At 32.1% G+C, this 22,153-nt stretch overlaps 1 protein-coding gene across 3 annotated transcripts in view; it reads right to left on the bottom strand.

Moving 5' to 3' along the window:
• The window catches only part of LRBA (LPS responsive beige-like anchor protein), a 1,009,660-nt gene that overhangs the window by 404,773 nt on the left and 582,734 nt on the right, over positions 1 to 22,153 (bottom strand). For all 3 annotated transcript variants that reach the window (XM_037830797.1, XM_037830798.1, XM_037830799.1), the window contains one exon: positions 3,501 to 3,625. In XM_037830797.1, coding sequence (XP_037686725.1) covers positions 3,501 to 3,625 — 125 coding nt within the window. The remainder of the gene's footprint in view (positions 1 to 3,500; positions 3,626 to 22,153) is intronic.

The following is a 22,153-nucleotide window of genomic DNA, read 5'->3' on the forward strand; positions in this document are numbered from 1 at the left end:
AGCTTTAATTTGAATATAAAATTCCCATTATATTTAACAATGAATTTTAGAAGACAGCATAGCACAATTATATGATAATCTGACAAGCAGTCAACCTGGGCTTTAGTCCTATATCTACAATGAATTATGCACCACTTCTGGTCCTCAGTTTCCATATCTGTGAAGAATAAAGTTGGACTAGACTTTAGCCATAGGTTCCTTCCAGATCTAAAATGTTCTGATGACAAAAAATAGACAAACTGGACTCTGCATTAGGAGAATGTTAAGAACAATTATAACTGATTTCTAATAAATTTTAAAACTATAAAACAAAATGTAATGCCCTCAAGAATCCAATACCCTCCTTTGCTTGCTACTGCTAATTTCCATAAAGAATATTTAAGCATAAGTATTAAATTTAACTTTAAATATGACTCAGTTTCTGCAAAGTCCATTACAACATGACTTTTATAAATAACCACTTTGGAGGGTCTCTTTGAAAAATTACCTAAAGCTCTTTTCCCCAAGCAAGTTAACGTGAACTTAGGAAGGGCAATTAAATTGTCAGAATTAAAAAATTTGTTTTTAACTAGAAGGTAGCCAGAAGTAGAATCATAGGGCTGGTATTGATTGTCTGAATAGAGAACATCACTCTTCAGGTATTTACTCTGCCACCTTTACACCAGAGGCTTGCCTTCAAATCAAATCAATCTACAAAAAAGATGGCTCTTACTACTGAAATATATAATCTCCAACTGTACTTCTATTTAGATGTCCTCCTATAAAAATGATAATATAGTTCATGTTGTTATGAGATTCCACATTTTAAAAATATCCTGTCTCCTTAGTTGTCATTATAAAATAACAGTGAGATGAGGCCATAAAACAATATAAAATGGTCATACCATCCTCAGAAATAGCTATTTTAAATATTTAAATTCAATAGTGAACTACAGTATTTACTCATATTAAATTCTGTAATTTCAACAACTTTTTAATCGTAGTAACTATTTTGTTTTGCAAATATAATTATAATATGTTTATTCTGATTAGCTTTCTTAATGTTCCAAAAAGTTGAAGATGGAATTTCAAAATTAAGACAAAATTAAAGTTGAATGGCAACTATAAAATATTTTATTTCATAAAACATTAAAAAATTAAGCTCATTGATTACAGAATATATTACCATAAATTATGCTGACATCAAATGATACCATAGTACAATCTATGTACTGAGTTCCAGAATTATCTAGTATTTCCTTATTATTTTAAACATAAAATATGATACCATAGTACAATCTATGTACTGAGTTCCAGAATTATCTAGTATTTCCTTATTATTTTAAACATAAAATAAACAAAGTATGACTAATTGGAGCTTGTATCTTTCAAGAAATGTTATATTAAAGATGACACGTCTTAATAGGACTATTGATGCATTGCTTATATATTTGTTTCATTTTTAAACATACATTTTATTGCAGATTTAATTTTTTTAATCTTATAATTTATTTTAAATATATTTCATTATAAGATCAATGTAAAATATTACTAAATGTTATAGAAACATATAAAATGCTTCACCTTGCTTCTCAATTTAAAAATGCATAATAAACAGATAATATTACATTATCCTTTCAATTACTATTTAAACTACAGTGATATCTTCCTCTACAGATGATAAAAAAGTCTTAAATAACTGTAAGAATATATTTTCAATAAAACATCATTGCAGACTCTTATCATCCAAAAATAAAAAGGATAAGATGTTATTATTTTAAAAGGTAGAGTTCAACAATAAAATTATAATTGGCTCATTACGAAGAACCCCATCAAACCACAAACTGCTTAAAAATTACTATTTTTGTTAAGAATATATTTTAATAAGTTGTATATTAAATCTACATCATAAATTTTAAATTCCTTACTGATATTATCAGTTTGCTTAAGTGTGATTTTAGAAAACAAGTCTTCCCCTTTCAGATATAAAGGGAAAATATTCATAAAAACATTTTTTTTTGCCATGAATAAACCTCAGAACCAAGAACTCACTGCTAAATGATAGTTTAAAAGGCAGAAAAATAATTGTTAAATTTCAAATTTTAAGTGTATATTGTAATATCTGTTCAGCTGAAAAGGATAAAATTTCAAAAACTCTGATTTTTTCAATGAAAGGGTTATTAACCAAAAATAAAAACAAGAAAGAAAGAAAGAAAGAAAGAAAGGAAGGAAGGAAGGAAGGAAGGAAGGAAAAGAAAGAAAAGAAAGAAAGACTGAATTCTACAAGCTATAGTATAGAATCACCTCCTAAAAAGAAAATGAACCCTAAAAGCAAAAGTGGCCTAATTAATTCTACATCTTATTTCTCCTTCTCCACCTCCTGTAGCTGAAGATGTAGGGTCATGGGACTATTATTGCTTTTAGATCACTTTGTTATTGACTATTTTCTGTATAGTCATTTATTTTAAAGGACTGATGTCACATTTGGTGTTATATCTGATGACATATTATGGACATTTTCTTCCAGAAATGGCTCTTTAAGGTTGAGTGCAAGAGGTTAAGCTGCCTGACTGAAGCCAAACCTAAGATTATAGACTTTTAATCTAAATTCTTAATATCTTTATTGAATATAATTTAACATTTATTTTTTATACTGATGTTTTCAATTTATCTGTAAATATCTTGAAAATGGGAAATTAGTACTATTTCTAACCTTATTAAAATATAACCAATTTATATTCTGTAAAATCAAAACAATATTTATATGCAATGGGCTTTTCTCCCTTAATCAATATATTTTAATCGGCTTTCAAAAATTATAAATTTATAAGTGAAACTTTATATTCAAAGAAAATATTAACAAATCCAAAGGAATAATCAGTGAACCTCTTCAGTTTTTCCAATTTGCTTTATCAGACTTCTGAATCATGGTATACTTCAAAAAAGGAAAGACGTTTTATTGAGCTCTGATAACAAGATGATGCAAACAGAACATATGAAAATAATGCCTATTCTATATTTCTGCAAACTATCATAACTACCTACAAATCAAGGCTTAGAAAGCGTCTAGGCTCTCTTTCACCTCATAATCTCATACTAAAATATCACGGTTGGGAGAAAACCATACACACGCTACAGAACCTAGAAACCTATTTGGTTTGTAAATTCTAACCTGATATTCACAGGTTTATGGGTTTAGGGCAGGCTTCCTAGATGAATTTACTCAAAGCTGATTGTGTCACTTAAAAGGAGAAACATTTTATCCTCCCATTCTGAAATAAAAGGTCTATGTTAAGTTAGTTTTGCATGTGTAAATAAATAAATGAACAAACACACTTGACCACCCTAGGTTTATAGGACCCTGCACCAACTATAAAAATTTTTACTTCTCTTTCTAGGGTAAATAACTATGAAAAGTGGTGTAGGACTATTTTACAATGCTTTGTGATCATGAAGTTATGTTCTTCATTACCAAATATTGTACCTGCTGCTTTTTGGCAAGGAGTGGTTTATATACTGACCATGTTCCACCGCTGTTTTTAGTGTCGCTTCAGGATGTGTCGATCCGAGAGGGTTACGCACAAATCGTCGCCGGCGCCGCAAGTCATCTTCCCAGTAGTCAAGGCGCCAGAACTCACGAGGACGACTACAATGAAACAGAGAAGCCACATATGTTAGCAATTATCAAACAGCGTGGTAGCACTGAATTTCCGCATAAAGCTCTCCTTGTTTGCTCTGCCTTTTTTTTCCTCTCCTTCTTCTTAATTCTCCTTCTATTTCACACCCCCCTTTTTGCAATCTTTAACTTAGGTACGTCCTTGAAAATAACAATATCACCTTCTAGTCTAAGGAACTCCTTTTCCTTTTCCTTGGAAGGTGAAACGAGCACTAAATACATCATGTTGAAATGAATTGCTGACAGTGTGATCAGTTTCCCCACACTCTAGTGGCATGTGCTCTGATTTCAGCCTCATTTCAGCCTCAGCAGGGCACCTTTCTCGGTGGCTGCATTTATAAGCCAGAATAGGGAAAAGGCTATTATAAATATGGTATAGCATTACCTATATTAATCAAAGTCTGTCCCCCTTCATTTTTCTTCCTAATTTGTGCCTTTTTGCACAAGGTCAGTAAATCACACCATGAATTCTTGGTCCAGAAAGTGTTAACTTTAATGAATATCTCAGTTACATGGTTATGCATGTGATAATAAAATATTACTCTGTTTAGATGTGCAGGAATTTAATTAAAATAATCTCTTAAAATATTCATTACATTTAGCCCCTGAGGCTTACAACAACACAAGAAAATGCATTTCTTTTCCATTTACTGTTTTTAAATAAACCATTCCTGTAGAGTGAAATAGCAATCTATTTCAAGCAAATCAGAATGGATTTCTGTTTTATGTAGTCTGTTTTTATATTTAATTAAAAACTACATGCTATACGATGCGCAATAATTACTATATTGAAAGCATACTTTTGGAAGTGTATTTTTATAAAAAGGGTTCACTCAATTTAAGTTCTACTATATTTTTCCCAATTATGTAGATCTTTTATATGCCAGTATATAAATGCCACCTTCCTTTCCTGTTAGCTAATCATAATTTAGCATACTGGAAAATATTTTATAAAGAAAATACTAGTATGAACATTTTCTCAGTTACACTAAGAAAAATAATCTCTGCAGTATATTTTTATTCACTAAAGATATACAGCATAAAAATCTGTGTTTCAATAATGAAATAAAAACTATTCATAAACAAAACTTCTGCAGGAATGACTAATGCAGAATAAAATCTTACTTGTATTTCATGAGCTAATAAAACTGTGTACCTGTCAGCTCTGACAAACTAGTATGCTTGACCAACTGACAGTCTCAAAATATCCAAATAAAAGTTATCTTATTTTAATGTTTTAAACATGAAATCTTTAAAAATTCAAAATAGATTTGCAAATATGTACTTTTATTGATTAAAAAATACCAGGTTACTAAATCATAGGCAACAAACAATGTATTATTCAAAGAAAATGTCTGAAAAACAATAGGAACCCAATTCCTTTTCTGAAAATCATGGAGAGAAAATAAGACCATCAAAGATTATCTTTGTTGATTTTGATCACACATGAGGAGGAGGAGATATAATAAAAATATAAAACAAAATAGCATAAGAATTGCAGTCCTCAAAAAAGAAAAATTATAAAGCTTATTTATTATACTTCATTATTTTGTTGACTAAATTTTATAGAAAAACTAATACTAAGATACCACTCAAAAATACATTTAAAAATACCTATAGTATATACATACAGGCAAAAGACAACAGTCATTTGAACACAATTAATAACATATAATTCTCCTTAGGTGATTGTCCAAGAGGAAAAAAGGCAGAACGCAGATGGCTATGTGCATGGCTTTGATAGTTGTGGAGCTTGGATAGGCACTTCATCATCCTGCCTACCTACATTTATCTGTTAAAATTATTATCAAATATCAGCCAGGATGCAGTCGTGAATCACAGGCTGCTCCTCGTCTTCAGGGGAACGATACAATGAGGGTCTATTCATCAGTGCGGCAATCGGCACAAGTAATTAGTTCCCTAGTCTGAGATCTCCTACAAAGGCTATTTCAGTCAGCACCACAACATATGACAATGCAAAGCTAATGAAAGCTGCTAAAATTTGTTAACCTTTTCTGCCATCAATCCTTCTAATATTCTATGCTGCAGTATTATGCAAAGGTGGTAAATTATTAATTTGTCATTCATCCATCCTTCTGCATTTCGAGTCAAATTAAATGATGCCATTCTTCTTGATAACAATTAAAATTATAAGAGATGTTAAGTGGCTATGATGAAATTATTACTGAAGTAGGCAACAATAGATTCTAGTATAATGCATGACAGTGAAGTAAAATCCAATGGCTATTAAATTGGGTGCACAATTATTTTTATCATACAGTAGGAAAACCAAAGAATTGTAAAATCATTCACAAATTATCAAGTAATTAAAAAACAATATTTATAAGAGAAACAATCAAAATTTGGAGGAAATGAAACCATAAAATTTATTTTCATTCTCTTTAACACTAACAAAAAATGGTCAAAATGGTGACATGGCTGAAAGAAAAATACTAATACATTAGGAACCAAGAAATTGTTCACATAGTGGAAAAATTTGAAGATAAATTTTCACTCACCCTAACTATATATCTCTAGTTTCAAATACAAGCATTCCACCAAACATAAAAACTAGTTAGGATACAATCCAAGGAATAAAGAATTTTATATCTCAGCATGTTAACAATATCCTTAAACTATATTAATTATAGGCTATCTTCTCAAACAAGTAGTTACTTTCTGTATTAATAATTTAAAATAATCTGAAGACAAAGCCAAAATAATTTCTATCAGATCACAATTATAGAATGGTTTATAAAAATCATCTAGAGCGACCAATGATTTCAATACATTCTTTGAGAGTCTCTATATAAATCACTGGTCTAGGTGATACACGATAAAAAGCCCTCAAAGAGCTTATTTCAATCAAATACTTATTACTCTGATTTGAAAAAATAGCATCATCATCCTATTTATGGTCATGCAAGTAATACATATTGCTTGGTCATGCAAGTAATACATATTGCTTGGGAAAAAAGTCATACTCATTTTTTCAGACGAGGATAATTACTGGCATGCTTGAAGCCATTTATATAGTAATAGACTCGGCCTAAAAATTCAATGTTTTGTCCTCTGACTCCCCTCCCTCCCAACAACATGTATTTCCAGTAAAAGGCTCTACCACCAAAAACGCAAGGCATGCTTTGTCATTTTAGAACAGGGGCATAAAGGTGCATGTGTAGGTTTTAATGATCCATTTAAAGATTCCACTCTCATTTAAGGAGGATATGATTGTCAAATTTAGCATAGTTGATCCAGCTCTCTTCCCATAATACTATGAGTGAACTAAACAGGTTATTTGTGCATTTTTGTGGTTGTCACCACTGTATGGCAGAAAAGTTAAAAAGACTTCATGTATTCAGAAACAAACTGCTAACAAATACTAATATGGATAAGATCGGAAATCACTTATTCTGAGACCTCAGAAATATGTATAAATGCCTATAACTCTCTCTTATGTATCTATCCAAAAATATTATATTAATACAATCATAATGTGACTTTCACAAACTTCAATCTTATACATATCCACTAACAATTAAAACTAAGATTCTAAAATTATTCAAATTAAGGATGTGAGCCTACTTTCTAAAATACATGGAAATATTTCTTTTGTCCTTCACAAGATATAGAGTCATCTCCATATAGATACTATGCTAAGGTCTCTTAGGATAAAAGCTCCAAGTACTAAGATAATTGATTTACAGGGATACAGATGTTGAAAAGTTGAGGATGGCACTGAAGTAAAATTTTCTAATTTTTCTTTCTGATAATTTTTTTTCCATTCTTTGGTTTAATTTCAAAGCCTAAGGGTAAAATTACCACATAGGTCAAATTGGTCTTTTCTACGTATAAGCAAAAGTCATTTGACTATATTCCTATTTTATAAAAGAAACTTCATATTTATATGTTTATATATACACGTTTAACATAAGATTGCAATCTACAAAATATTATAAAACAATGCCGTTTTAAAACAGAGAATAAATAATTGTTTTACAAAGACAGAATTGAAAATATTTTTGAAAACTTACAAAAAAATATAATTCAAGTATCAAAAGACAGGCTACTTATTCTCTTTCCTAAGCCCATTGTGGTTAGTGATTAGTTAAAACGAATAAGAATGAACCTAATGAGATTAGTTCAAAGAGGTAGAAGTATTAAAACAGAGAATTAGTAACTAAGTTATGATCACATACTTCCTCTAATAGTTGAATGGCTCGACTACCAATAATCTGATTATTAGTATTCATATGTAAATTAGAAGACTCCTTTAAAACTTAGCTGTTCTCAGAGAAAGTACAGCAAGCCAATTAACACAGAATGAATGGATGAATTTTCAGACAGACTCCCATAATATTTTCTAACCACAATTACTGACTGTTTACCTTGTGCTAGCTGCTGGGGATACAAGGATTATTAAGACACTGTCCCTGGTATTATAAAGAAGACAGATGTGAAAATAAACAGTAAGAATTTTTAAAAGTGCACATGATAGAGTAGAACTCCATGTAAGTATCCCAATTATTCTATAGTCTAAATGTATTGACATCTATTATCAAATTAGTCAGATACATGCATGTCTGTTGTCTCACCGGTTTTAATTTCATTTTAATGTAGTTTGGATATACATCAATAAAAGAATGCTAGTTTTAAAAGAAAAACTGTCACAACAATGCATTCATATTAGAAAAACTTCCCATTTTCTATCTTAGTTTCTTATGACAATACCTGATAAATCTTGATGACCCAACAGGAGTCAGTAATAAATTCTTCTGGCTAAAGGAAAGTTTTAAATCCTAGAAAATTTTAGTACTTCATATTTTGTTCTTAAAATTTTACGTTACCTGTTTTTCTAACTCCTATATCTGGCTAGCTTCTATTTCCATATTTTTAGATTAAAAATTTATGCTAAACATTAGCTACAACTTAAATAAATGGTAACCCCTAAAAAGCAGTAAACATTTTCAGTGCACTGTCAGCTAGCAAATAAAAGTGCTTAAGTTCTAGAAGGGTTTCACTTTTGGCATAAATCTCAGTGAAATAATGTTCACATTCTATAGGTATCATTTAACATAAGAGAATACTTTATCTCACAAACTGAAATCTATCGTGCCTTCATGCAGATAGAGAGAATATTAACTAAAACTTCTGTTTAACAAATACCAACTATAAATCAAGTGCAGAAGATCTATGCTCTGTGGTGTCTTAATAAAAAGATTTTTTTTTAAAAAAATAAAGTCCAATTGTGTGGATTCTAGGAGAGGATACATTCTCTAAAGCAGAATTTTTCTTTATTAAGGCCTGACATGAGTAATTTCTATTATGTTGATACACTATAGCATCATATATTTTATGTAATTATATAAAATTATATTTTACCTAATTATGAATATCTATATGGTACTATTACGTGTATCTCTCTATTTGTCTTTTAAACCCATCCAAATACCCATTTTCAATTAGTCATTTAAGACATTATAAAAAATATAACTTTGCAACCAAGTCAATAATTCAAGAAATGAGTCCAAGATTTTCCTGTGTGCCATTTCTTGATTCACTTAGCATTTTTATAAGGGAGTAAACAAAGTTATGAGAAAATCAAAATTTAGTGTTACTTGTACTACCAGTTACAACTCTAACAAAAGTTAACTTGGAAAAAAACACTAAAATAAATGATATTATTGAAGCCCTAAAACTCACCCTACTAGGCACACTATTAAGTCAAATTTGGTAGATGCTCAATAAAAAAATTTAAGTAACAAAAAAAATTCATCAAACATTTGCTGTGTGCCAACTATGCACCAGATCTTGGTACACAAAAATGAATTATGCTGGGCTCAGTCCTAGAAACTTTTTATGGTATAATGGAGATAAAGAACTTATTAAATACCAAAAATACAACTTTAAAATAGCTAACATTTATTTTGCATTAGTCCACTCTATGCCAAACTATATGCTCTTTTGTATACACTAGTACCAAGCCCCACACCAACACTGCCGTAAGTACATATTGTTGTTATTTTAAAGATGAAGAAACTGAGGCTACCCATGGGTAATGAATTAAATAAGGTCTATTGACTTCAAAGCCAATGAGCTTTTCACAGTATGACACTACCTCTAACACAACTACCTGAGTACTATTATAGATATATGGAATTCTGACCAACCCTGCCTGGGAGACTGAGGATTTCATTAAGGTTTCAATGGGGATCTATTTTATAAGTTCAGTGAGGAAACAGACCAAGCATAGTAACTGCAACAAAGCAAACACTTATAAATAATCAATTAAAGAATGAACAAGATGACTTTTAAAAAGAAACTTAAATGATAAGCACAAGTTTGCTGGGCAAAACATAAAAGGCATGACAAACAGTAGACATAGCATGGACAAAGGCACAGAGCCATAAACGTCACCTCTTATCTAAGGAAGTTCAGGCAAGAAATATCATGGTAAGCCAGCCTGGAGGTGGCATAAACTAGGGTAGGAAACACTGGTTTAGAAACATTTTTAACAGCCTTGTTTAGTAACCTAAAATAGTTACCATTACATCTTACAGTCAGCATAAAGTCAACCAATCTTTTGCAGTAGAGGATTGTTATGATCAACCTTGTATTTTACATGGCAGTGATATTTTTTAAAAAAGACCTAGATTAAGGCAGTGGAGGTAGAGCCTAAAAGCTAAGATTGAAGAGAAATATCTAAAGTAAAAATTGATAAGATATGGTGAGACATTCAATATGGGAGGTGAGAAGAAAGGAGATAATGAGAAGAAAATTGATTTGTGACAAAGGGGCAGAGAGGGGGATGATGATGCTATAAATAGAAATGAACGGGTTAAGCAGGAGCAATGAGGGAGAATAATCATTTCCTGGATGTCTAATAACATACAGGCAGGTATGTCTACTATATAAGCAATATAATTGTGGAATTCGAAAGAAAGGCCTGGGCTAAAGACACAAAATTGGGAGATTAGGTCAGCCTTGAAAGTGGGTGGACTTAGACATTCATTTAACAAAAATGCACTGAATGTTTATTTTATGTCAGGTATTGTGCCAGACTCAATATATGCCAGGAAGATATTGAAAGGATAGGAGAAAACTGGAAAATGCCAATATTTAAGAAATTATAAGGAAAGATCAATGAAAGAGACAGAGAAGGAATTAATTGTTTCTTACAATCCGTAAGATAATAGGAGAACCAAAACAGAATGGTATCAAAAAAGGCAAAGGAATAAATATTTTTCAAAGCAAGGAGTGGATAACAATATCCTTCTGATGGATTGGAAGAAAGAAATATGCAGTCAAATACAATCATGGGGGAAATGAGACCGAGGAAACAGTTTACACATCCAGAGACACAGGAGCAAAAGAATCACAGAAAAATGAAGCAGAGACATGTTCCCAAGCCTACCCATATATGGCCTTCTTATGAGAGATAAAAGATTTTCTTTTCTATTTCAATCAGTTTGAGCCAGGTTTTCTATTACTTGATTTTGAAAGCATCTAACAAATACAAGGATTATTAGTGATACTATAAGCAGTTTGATTATAGCTGTGGAAAGGAAAGCCAAAAAGTAATGAGTTTATATTTTGATGGATACAGTTAATATTGACTTCTTTTTCAAAAATTTTAGCATGAAAAGTATTAGGGAAATAGGGTAGAAAAGAGGTTAAAGGACAGACTTAATCATGTTTGTAGATGGACGGGAAGAAATCCAAAGAAAGATACAAAACTGAAGATAGGTAAATGAGGGGACAGAAAGAAGTAAGGTTTCAGAAAGACATGGGGGGATTATCCTGCAAAAAAAGAGAGTAATTAGCCTGGAAGTAAAGAATGTCATCTCTCTCTCTCTCTGGCAAGATTGAAGGATACAAGGCTCGCTATTTTAATAAAAGTTTAAGGCTGAAGAAAAGAAAAAAGTGAAGAAATTTTGGCCTGGTTATTTTTATCTTCTCTTTAAAATAGCAGGCTTTTGACTGAGGAATAAAATAAGCCCTTCATAGTATGACATTTTTATCTTAAAATAAATAATTTAAAGGTTTAAGTTCAATATCACATCCAGCATAATCCAACACTTTCCACCTTTAAAATAAGTCTGTACACCTCTCAGGAAAATACTAGTGAATGCAAATAAATGATTTTAATTCACATAATAGGAAAAAATATGTAGTGTACTTTGTGATCTAGACAAATTAAGCATTAGCAAAAAGCATGCGGTCCTTATCCACAGGGGAGGATGGGCTTATGTTACACTACCAGGTTTTTAAGACAGTTGGAAGCCAGCTTTTCAATAGTTGCTGTCATCTCCAAAAACTTTCTAGTATTTTCCATTTTGAAGCAAATTTTCACATTATGAAGTGATTTATTTTCCTCGCTTTCTTTGCTACGTTTCACTTTTTTTTTTTTTTTCTGGCTCTCATAGAACAGTTCTGCTCTGGTTTAATTATATTAATTTACAAATATTTTCTGAGTGCCCACTACTATCTGAAAAGCACTGTCTGAGTGCTATACAGGATACTGTACTAACACGGTGAAAACATAGTCTCTAGTCTCATGGCATTTATGATCTAGGACAAAATAATCAAACAAAGAATTATACACAAAGGTAGCATAAGATCCAGGCCATAAGAATAGTAAAAACCCAGAACTCAGGAATTTCAAAGGAAGACATTATTACACCTGTTTTAAAGGGATCAGGGAAGTCTTCAAGGAGCAAAAGGTATTTGAGAAAGGTCCTGAAGAAAGAGTCAAGTTTAACTGATATACAAAGAAGAAGACGGCGTTCTCTAGGCCTTTGAGAAAGCATAAACAAAAGTACAAAGGTCAGAAAATGGAAAAAATTCTTATTTGGTTGATCCCATAGGAAACGACGTATAAAAGATAGGCTGGGGCCACACCATAAAAAACCAAGAATGAAAAACTAATGTGTTTATACTTCACTTATTCATTTAATCAACAAGCACTTACTGAGCACCAATGAGGCACAAGGACCTGTGCTTGGCACTGGAGTTACAAAGAGACTCAGGTGAAAAAGTCATTATCCTCAAGGAATTCACAGAGAAACAAATACACATGCATAAACAATTACAATATATACAAAAGGTGCCTCAGGAACACAGTGAAGGGGTATTATCCAAAGTAATGAAAAGCTTCTTGGAAGGCAGTAACACAAAAATTGAATTAAAGAGTTAACAGATGTTAATTAACCAGGAGAATAAGAAAATGGAAAGCACTCTTTGCTGAGGGAATAGTATTAGCAAAGCCAAAAAGAGAAGAAAGAACTGGGTATAAGTCAAAGTTTATTTTTTCAGAATTTTGAAGAGTATAAGGCAAGAAGTGGCAAGAGAAGAGGCTACCTACAGAAGTAGGCAGGGGCTAGATTGTGGAGAATCATCTATGTACACTAAGGATTCTGGGTTTTACTCTGTAGCAATGGGAGATGCGAAGAGTGTTAATCAGGGATTGTGACTGCAGAACAGTAAGTCTCGTGAAATTTAACAGCTTTATTAAAAGGCAAATATATCCAAAATGAGGACACAAGTTAGGAGGTTACTGCAATAAATTGAGCAAGGTGTAATGAGACCTTCAACAATAATTTTTAAAATGTTTCTTTTTTTTTTTTTCTGGTTTATCTTACTAGTGCATTATTGCCTAAAATTCTCTGTGAATCAAGGTGGGCAAAAAATATAAATGAAGGAGGACACTAAAGAAACGTTCAAAGATATAAGGTAGTATGTTCACCATAAAATCTGTTCCAAAGCATGTGATTTAAGAAGCTAATTGAATGTTACATAAAGTAGAATGGGTCTAAAACTGAATTAGAGTGATCAAAATCCAGTGGATGCTACCTTATGTCAGTCAGGAAATGACACACATGTTCTCCACTCACATTCCATTCACTGATCTTACATTCCATGCCTTCATATGGGAAAAGTAGTCCCTGGCTGCATAGCCATTTCCTAGCAACAAATCTGAACTATGCAAAGAGAATATGAAACTATGGTGGTCATCTAGCCATATCTGCCACAGACAGTACATACTATAGAGAAAAATAAAACATTAAAGAGGAATAGAAGACATGAGGGATGTAGTAATGGACATGATAATATCTTATATAGGATAACTGGGGAAGGACTCTCAGAGAATGTAACACTTGAGCAAAGACTTGAACAAGGGAAGGCATCAGTTATGTGGATGTCTCAGGGAAGAGAATTCTGGGTAGAGAGAACAGTAAATTCAAAGGCCCTGCAGTAGGAACACACTTGGTGAAACCACAGAACAACAATGAAACCATTTTGTTAGGTGAAGAGTAACAATAAGTAAAGATCAAATAGTCACTAGAAGGGTCAAATCATGGATGGCCTCATAGGTTATGGTAATAATTTGGCTTTTATGCTCCACGGGATGAGTGGCAGAGTATTTTGAGCAGAGAAGTGACGTGATCTGACTTATGTTTCAGCATGATCATTCTGGCTGCTGCAAGAGCCTGGCTAGGGGTGGGAAGGTGATGTAAGAAGAAGGAAGTCCAGTTTGTAGTGTCTTGCAGTAACCCAAGAGCGAGATAATGACATCTGAGACCAAAAATTCAGTTTCTTCTTCCTGGGCACACAACTATTCCACATTTCCTAATATGGAGTCCTATATGATTGCAGTATTAATATGGACTGAGTTGAAAGGCTATAAATGGAAGAAAAGTAGAATTCTGAACATTTAAAGTGAGTAACAACATTACCAATTAAGATAACTTAATATCTGTAGTGAAATCTTTCATATATTCTAACCAGGGTACATAGACGTCATACTGACTACACATTCATTTTTTTTCCACGTATAGCTGCTATTTATCTAGAAAAATGAAATAAACACATTTGTGTACAATTTATACTGAAAATAAGGTGAAACATTTAACAGAAAAAAATGCTGTATGTGTTCTGACCTGAGATGCTTTTTCCTCTTAAGTGTGACCATAAGCTTTTATGATTTTTAGTTTAAGTAAAAATGTTCATTTTAAAAGAACACTTGATTTTGATCATTTGATCCCCAGATTGTAAGCATATCAAAAACACTGTCAACAGCAAAGTGAAACAGTATGATTCATCACCCTCAGGTATTATCCTCTCATAAGGTGAACGTTTATAATTTTTGTACAGGAATGAACCTGAGGCATTGACTCAGTTACTTATTTCTGCTCCAGGAACAGAGGTTAAAGGTCGTTTATTATTTCATTTTACTCCAGTCTCTTATCTGTCAGCCTGGGTACAGAGAGGATGGAGCCTATGTTGGAATTCCTTCCTGAGTCTCTTGTCAGGCAGACCCATATTTAATGGATCCACTGCAATGCAGAGAGAAATCAGAAATATCTGACACAATCTAAAGAGCTGCTTTTGGAGGGCCATGGGAGGTACTGCATGATCTATTTAGGGACATTGTCTGCAGCCTCACCCTAACTTTCCCCACCTGTTGAGGAAGCACTTCCCTTGAAAATACACATTCATTTTGTTGTATTAATTCTTTGCTCTAGCTACTAAATCTTGTCTCATAATCATATTACAATGCACTGTTAGACAATTCTCCACTGATAGCTTCTATTCTTGACTTTTTAGCCATATAATTTTCTTCAGCAAATCACTGTATGTAGTTAAAAGGTTACTTTCTATTTTTATTCTTCATTCATTCAGTTATATGAGCAGAGCTAAGTATATAGGAGAAAAAATTAAAAAGACCCTGCTCTCATTTCGCTTTTATATCTGAATGACTATCTTTCCCAAAAAGATGTTGCCTCATTTTTTAAATGAGGATTATGCAGATTACTAAAAATATAACTGAAATGTAGAAATGTTGCAAAGAATTCATGTGTTTCCCTCAAACTGGTTTTTACTAGGAAACAGGAAAATTTAAGTTATTTGAGTTGTATCTCTTCTCTTCAACTCCCAACTTTTGGGAAGGTAACTAATTAAAAAACAAAACCATTGGTTAAAAGCTATAACCCCTAGATTTAAAAATAATTTGTATACAAAAAATTATTTGCATCTCCTCACTAACAGACCAGTCCTTTTAGTCTTAAACCCCTAAAGCAGCAATAAGTTACCCTGGCTAAGCCTCTTCTATAATGTCCTAGTCAGCCTACTAGTCTTACTACAAATATGGACAGTAAGCATCTGGTCTGCCATAGTATTTTCATTCATCACAGAAGCTTTAAAAATGCACAGATGACCTATTTATTTCAAGTATGTAGCAAATTCACAGCAAATGTGATACTTAATATCAACCCAGTAGTTGTTCAAATAAAAAGACAATGAAGTATCTACTTAAAATCCACTAAAATCAGTAAAATAATCAGAGATATTAACAAGAATACCACCTAAATTCAACCACTGGAAAAATAAATGAAACTGCCACTGTAAAAACACATTACTTTTTGAAAGAGAAAGCATTGTTTCTAAATTTTATAAGGGTATTATCAATCTAAGTTGAAAATGAAAAAATAAATCACAGAGAAGTATATGTTGTTTAAATACCTTATGGTTTCATTTTACACTTCTCATTGCAGGGTGAAGTTTTAAAAGTAATTCAGAAGGAAAATGAAAGTATTTTACTCAGAAGATAGAGTCCATATGTTCTTCAATCTGGAAACCCACTGAGAAAAAGACTTGAAATTTTAAAACTGAATTTTGACAATTGGAAGCTGATGTGGCTTTTTTCTCTCCATGAAGATTTGAATCATTCTCTGGAGGAATGAAACAGACCTTTGCTAACTACAGAAAAGTTTAATACCAGTTTAACTCCAAATTACTTAGAAAAAAGTTAGTAAGTCTTAAGAATCTCACAAAGAGGGTTTATAATGAACACTATTCTTAAATTCTAGGTGTAAGATAATTTTATAAGCTTAGAACAAGTAGTACACCTATAATTTGGGTCTGATTGTATTTCATATATTCCATACTTTTCAACAGTCTTTCAGTCTAATTGCATTAATACACAAAGTCATATCTAATTTTATTATTTCTATTGTTAAGATTTTAACAGTAGGTTGTGATTAATTATTTGTATATCTATAATACCTTCAGGCTCTAAGATTGAGGGCAGGGTCTACTTTTTTTTTCACTTTGTATGAATACCTAGCATCTAGCACAGTACCTAGGATCTAGTAATTACTTAATTACTGTTTTGATAAATGTGTAATTTCTTTATTCTGATGATTCTTTCCTAGACCTAAAATTAAGCTGCAATATTCACGGTTAAAATGATTTTGCTCCCAAAATCAACGTAGAAATGGGTTGAAGTTTTAAAAGTTGGTTCAATTTTACACAAATACAGTGCAAACTATCTGTGCTCTACTAATGCATGCGATTCCTAATTAAATGTAATTTAACTAAAAAATATTTATTGTCTACCTATTATGTGAAAGACAATTTGCCTTTAAGACGTAATAATATATATTTTTTGTTTGTTTGTTTTAAATTCAGTTTTATTGAGATATAGTCATATACCATACAGTCATCCATGGTGTACAATCAACTGTTCACAGTACCATCCTATAGTTGTGCATTCATCACCCCAATCTATTTTTGAACATCTTCCTTACACCAGAAAGAATCAGAAACAGAAGAAAAAATAAAAATAAAATAAGAACACTCAAATCACACACACACACACCCCATCCCACCCTATTTTTCATTTAGGTTTTGTCTCTATTTTTCTACTCATCCACCCATACACTGGATAAAGGGAGTGTGATCCACAGGGTTTTCACAATCACACTGTCACCCCTTGTAAGCTACATTGTTATACAATCATCTTCAAGAGTCAAGGTTACTGGGTTGGAGTTTGGTAGTTTCAGGTATTTACTTCTAGCTATTCCAATATATTAAAACCTAAAAAGTAATAACATATATTTTTAAATGCCTAGAGTAAGAACATTTAATTTCAATTGATGTATCAATAAATAAAAAATACACTGGAATTAAAGACGGTAAAGTAAAATAGTACAGTTAAAGGAAACACAAATCTGTTTTGCTATTTACTTGAAGGTATTTAATTTTATTTGTTGCTAGGTTAAAGTGCTCAACAGCTACCTCTTATGGTTTGTCTCTCTCTCTCTACCAACTTCCTTCCATACTTTAGGGAAAAATAGAATGGAACAACAGATAAAAAAGGCAAAGGCCCATCCCTTTTTTAAGAATAGCAACTCAGTAAAAGTGACTGAAAAAATGCTGCATGAAAATGGAAATTACTGCCATAAGTCTCCAAACAACTGCTTTGATTATGGTAATTCAAATACTCTCCTATACCTGATCTACTCTAACCTTAAAACCAATTTTTAAAAAACATCTTTCTAAGTCCTGTTCTGAGAAACTGTGGGCTTTATAAGTACTTTTTTTCTTTATTTCTTAATAAACTTTTGTATCTTCTAAATTGTTTTTCCATACATACCAAAAAAAAAGCTTAATTATGTCAATTTGTAATATTACTATAGAAGCAAGATGGTGTGTGGAAAAAGCACTGGATGAGGAGAAAGGATGTCTAAATTCCAGTTCTGACTTCACAATTAGCTATTGGATCCTGAGCAAATCCATTTAACCTATTTGGGCACTAGACTCCTTTTCTAAAAAACAAAAGGACTGACTTAAATAATCTAAAAAGTCCCTACCACCTTCAATATGCTATGATTTTGTTATTCTATTTTTTAAAAATATATATTCCACTCCACTCTTAGTGTACACCATACATGTATCTGAATGTAAAATTTTATTGCTTTCAGTTCCTCAGAAAGCTAAAGAATACTGTTTAACAGCAAGGAAATGCATGGAATTAATTCTTTTACTTCTTCCTTATTATCATGTATTTCTGTTGGCAATAGGAAAACAGAAAGAAATAAAATACATCTGTGCAGTTGTGATAACTCTTAGCTCTTATTTGAGGGAAGTGTTGCACCACCCATTTGGCCAAGGTAAAGGAAATCTAGCACAGATAAACTGTCCTGGATGGAAAAACAAGAATATTTGGAATATTTGGGTGGATTCTTTATTTCTTCCTGCCACCCCACCAAGATAGAACATACTATGAATGAAGAAGTAAAGGTAAATTATATTTTGGTAAACATGCAGGGAAAGTGGTGATAGCATATTTATTTTATGTGCCCTCTTCTAGATCATGGGCTTTAAAAGGACACTGACTGGTTGGGGTGGGCAGGTAACAATTTTACGAAATTTAATATCTGGTTTTATGATGCAATGGCTACTGTTTTGTGGACACTACAGACAGGTGGTTGAAATCGTGTACTGTGCACATGAAAATAAGAGAAATTTTAAAATACATAAAGCAAATGGGATCAAACTAATGGGTAAAATCCCAGACCAAAACACATGCAGGAAAGGAGAACTCTGGTTCTGGGGGAGCTCCGGTTTGATGGCAACTGAGCAAGCAGAGGACAGAGATGGTGATCACCTGAGACAATCATTAGACTGCTTTCACTTCTCACCTCCCCTTAATTCTGCTGGGAAGCAGGCAGTAGAATTGGCCACTCTTGGGCTAAAGGGGTATGGAGTCATAACTAGGAAGAAGGGCAGATCTCTATATAGTCAACTGCTTACTGGAAAGAATAGAGAGCTCCCACCGGCCAAAGACCAATTACTGGCAAATCTTGCCTGGCATCAAGTTTTACCCTTGCTCCAAAAGGGGAAGGCATTTGACAGTATTTATTGAAATTTTTTATTGTGCATTATACCTTTTGACCTAGGAATTTTGTTGCTAGGTATCTATCCTACAGAAATATCCACATACTTCTACAAAGAAAAATATGTAAAGATTGCAGCACTTTTATAACAATGAAATATCAGAGGCAAGCTAAATGCCCACCAACAGAGAAATGCTCAAATAAGTTACAGTATTTTCATAACATGAAATTTTATTTACCTGTTAAAAAATGAGATAAATATATATTAAATAGCATGGAACATTTATAAGTGAAAAGGGTAAGTAGGTAAACATAGATATTGCATGGCCCCATTTATATTAAAAAGTTATATATATATATGAGCAGGGGAGGAAATCAGAAGACTGCATATCAAACTATTCACTTCCTCTTCTCTGGGAGGAAAGTAGAACTTTATGGATAGGTATAGGGAGTAAAGAGGACTCTCACATAATATTTGAATATTTTGCAATGAGACTATATTTCTGTATAACCAATTTAATTTAAAAAGAAAACAAAGTTTACCTTTGTATCTTGACCTGAGAAAAATGTTCCCCACCATGATAAAAGAAAATTTCCTACAATTTAGATATCAGAATTTGTTTTAAAACAATATCCACAGCACTTTACTAAATTCAATATAAATAACCGAACTGCCCTCTACCACAGTGTACACATATACCAAAAAGGTATGAACTATATGGATAGAGTATATTATTGTTTTCAGTTTGTAAATACAAACTGTTTTCAGTTTGTAAACATAAACTGGAAAGAAATAAAATGTTTTAAAAATCTATATCTTCTTTGAGTTTAAATGTCACTCATGCAAATACTTATTGTGTGGCAGAATACAGATACAGGGTAAACCCTCAAAAATAGAAGCTATTGTTACTATACATCAATTTGGACATCACCATACCTGAATGAATAATATCATTTTGAACACAGGTATGGGGAATGATTCACTACATCATGCATCTTATGAAGTTTCTCCTTTTTTTTCAGAGTTCTTTGCTAATTAATACCCAAATACTATATGTACATAGAATTGTGCAGTATTCTACTTCAGCACCATTTTGGAAAACTTGAGAATTCTATTCCAATAAAATGAGATACCAGTAACAATAATGAAGTCACTAGATATTATGGCAGGTTGAAGATGTATTTTATATATGTAAATAGATTAAATAATTCACTTGGTTTCATTTAGTAAATTTCATAATTTCCAATATATATTTTTTTCCTATTAGGTAATGCATCCTATTTAAAACAACTGTAGCTTCTCTTTTCTCATATAAAAAATAGGACATAAAGATTGATTTTAGTAAAATCAACTTCAATTAAGAAAATTCATCTCCTTACAATGAACTGTCCACCTACTCTCTCAATATGCCTTATTACCAAATAAAGACTCACAAACACTATTCCTTTCTCCTATCACTCTTAGAAGGGCCTATGTGTTTCTCACATTTCAGTTAACCTTGGCTTTCTTCTGCCAGAATCTTACTCTCTCTGTTGTCACCATGTCAGCAGGCATGACATATGAAACTTAAGTTATCTACACTTTTTATTTAAAGAGAAGAAAATGTTCTGAAATACAATTCTGGCCAACAATTTTGTTTAAATATTGGTTAATAGTAGACTTTGAGTCATGTTTATATATCTAATCCATATATAAAAACAAACGTTAGTTAAACAAAACTAGATAAAGATAAGGAATTAAAAATATCAAACCTATTTGAAAAGTTATATGCTTTTAATGAGGAAGCCCAAAACCTGAAATGAGATCATGAAATGATTTCACTAAGAAACACCATTTATTTTTTATTAAGTTATTTGATTTTTAATTACTTATTTTTAAGAGCACTTCATAATCAAGGAAAGTATCCAGAAAATAGATTTTTGAAAGACATAAATTGAAAAGTATATGAAGTTATATTTTAGATCAATTATGGAGAGTGGGAAACAGTGAATGCGGAAGGCTTTGTCAAGTTAGAGAATGTATAAAAATCTCTAGAAAAGTTTTTCTAGCTAAATATTCCACTTATTATACACCACTTTTTGAGATCTACTACAAGCAAAATTACCAACAGACGTAAGTCATACAAATGACTAGTGTGGAGTCAGTAACTGGATGACAGCTGGATGGACTGCTTTAGATTACAAGTGATTCTGATAAAGTTAAGCCACACCTTAAAAGCTTTTACAGGAAGCAGCCAGAATTCCATTTTATCTCAAATGAACAACCCACCATCCCTTCCCGGAAAAAACAAATATTTTTTAGACATTAACTAAATCAGCATGTTGTCATACAAACTTATTTGTAAAATACCATAAATAGCCATGATCACAATCTTAATTTAGCTTAAAAACCCACTTGACTGATCAAAACTATACTGGGTTCCACAGGAGGAGGGACCGGGATTTAACTCAGTAGTTCTCAATCTTCCTTTAGTATCAGGTTTACCTGGGGAGATTTTAAAAATTCTCTTGCCAATCAGTATTTTGGGGGGGGTTGCATCTTAGCATGGATTTTTTTTTTTTTTTTACACTTCCCATATGAATCTAATGTACAACCAGAGTCAAAAACAATTGGCTTAACTGAAAGAACTTGATCGCGTGCTATATTCATTTTTTTCCTTTGCTACTTAGAAGCTTTGAAACCTTGAGTATTGACACAACTCTTCTCTATTTGTAGTATGAATTGAACTTGCCCACTTGATGTCCAAGGATTCTTTTGGCTTTAAAGTTGTTTGACCAGACCATTCAAAATTGGCACATACATTCAATATCAACACAA

This window comes from Choloepus didactylus, chromosome 3, assembly GCF_015220235.1.
Source record: "Choloepus didactylus isolate mChoDid1 chromosome 3, mChoDid1.pri, whole genome shotgun sequence".
Classification (NCBI taxonomy): Eukaryota; Metazoa; Chordata; class Mammalia; order Pilosa; family Megalonychidae; genus Choloepus; species Choloepus didactylus.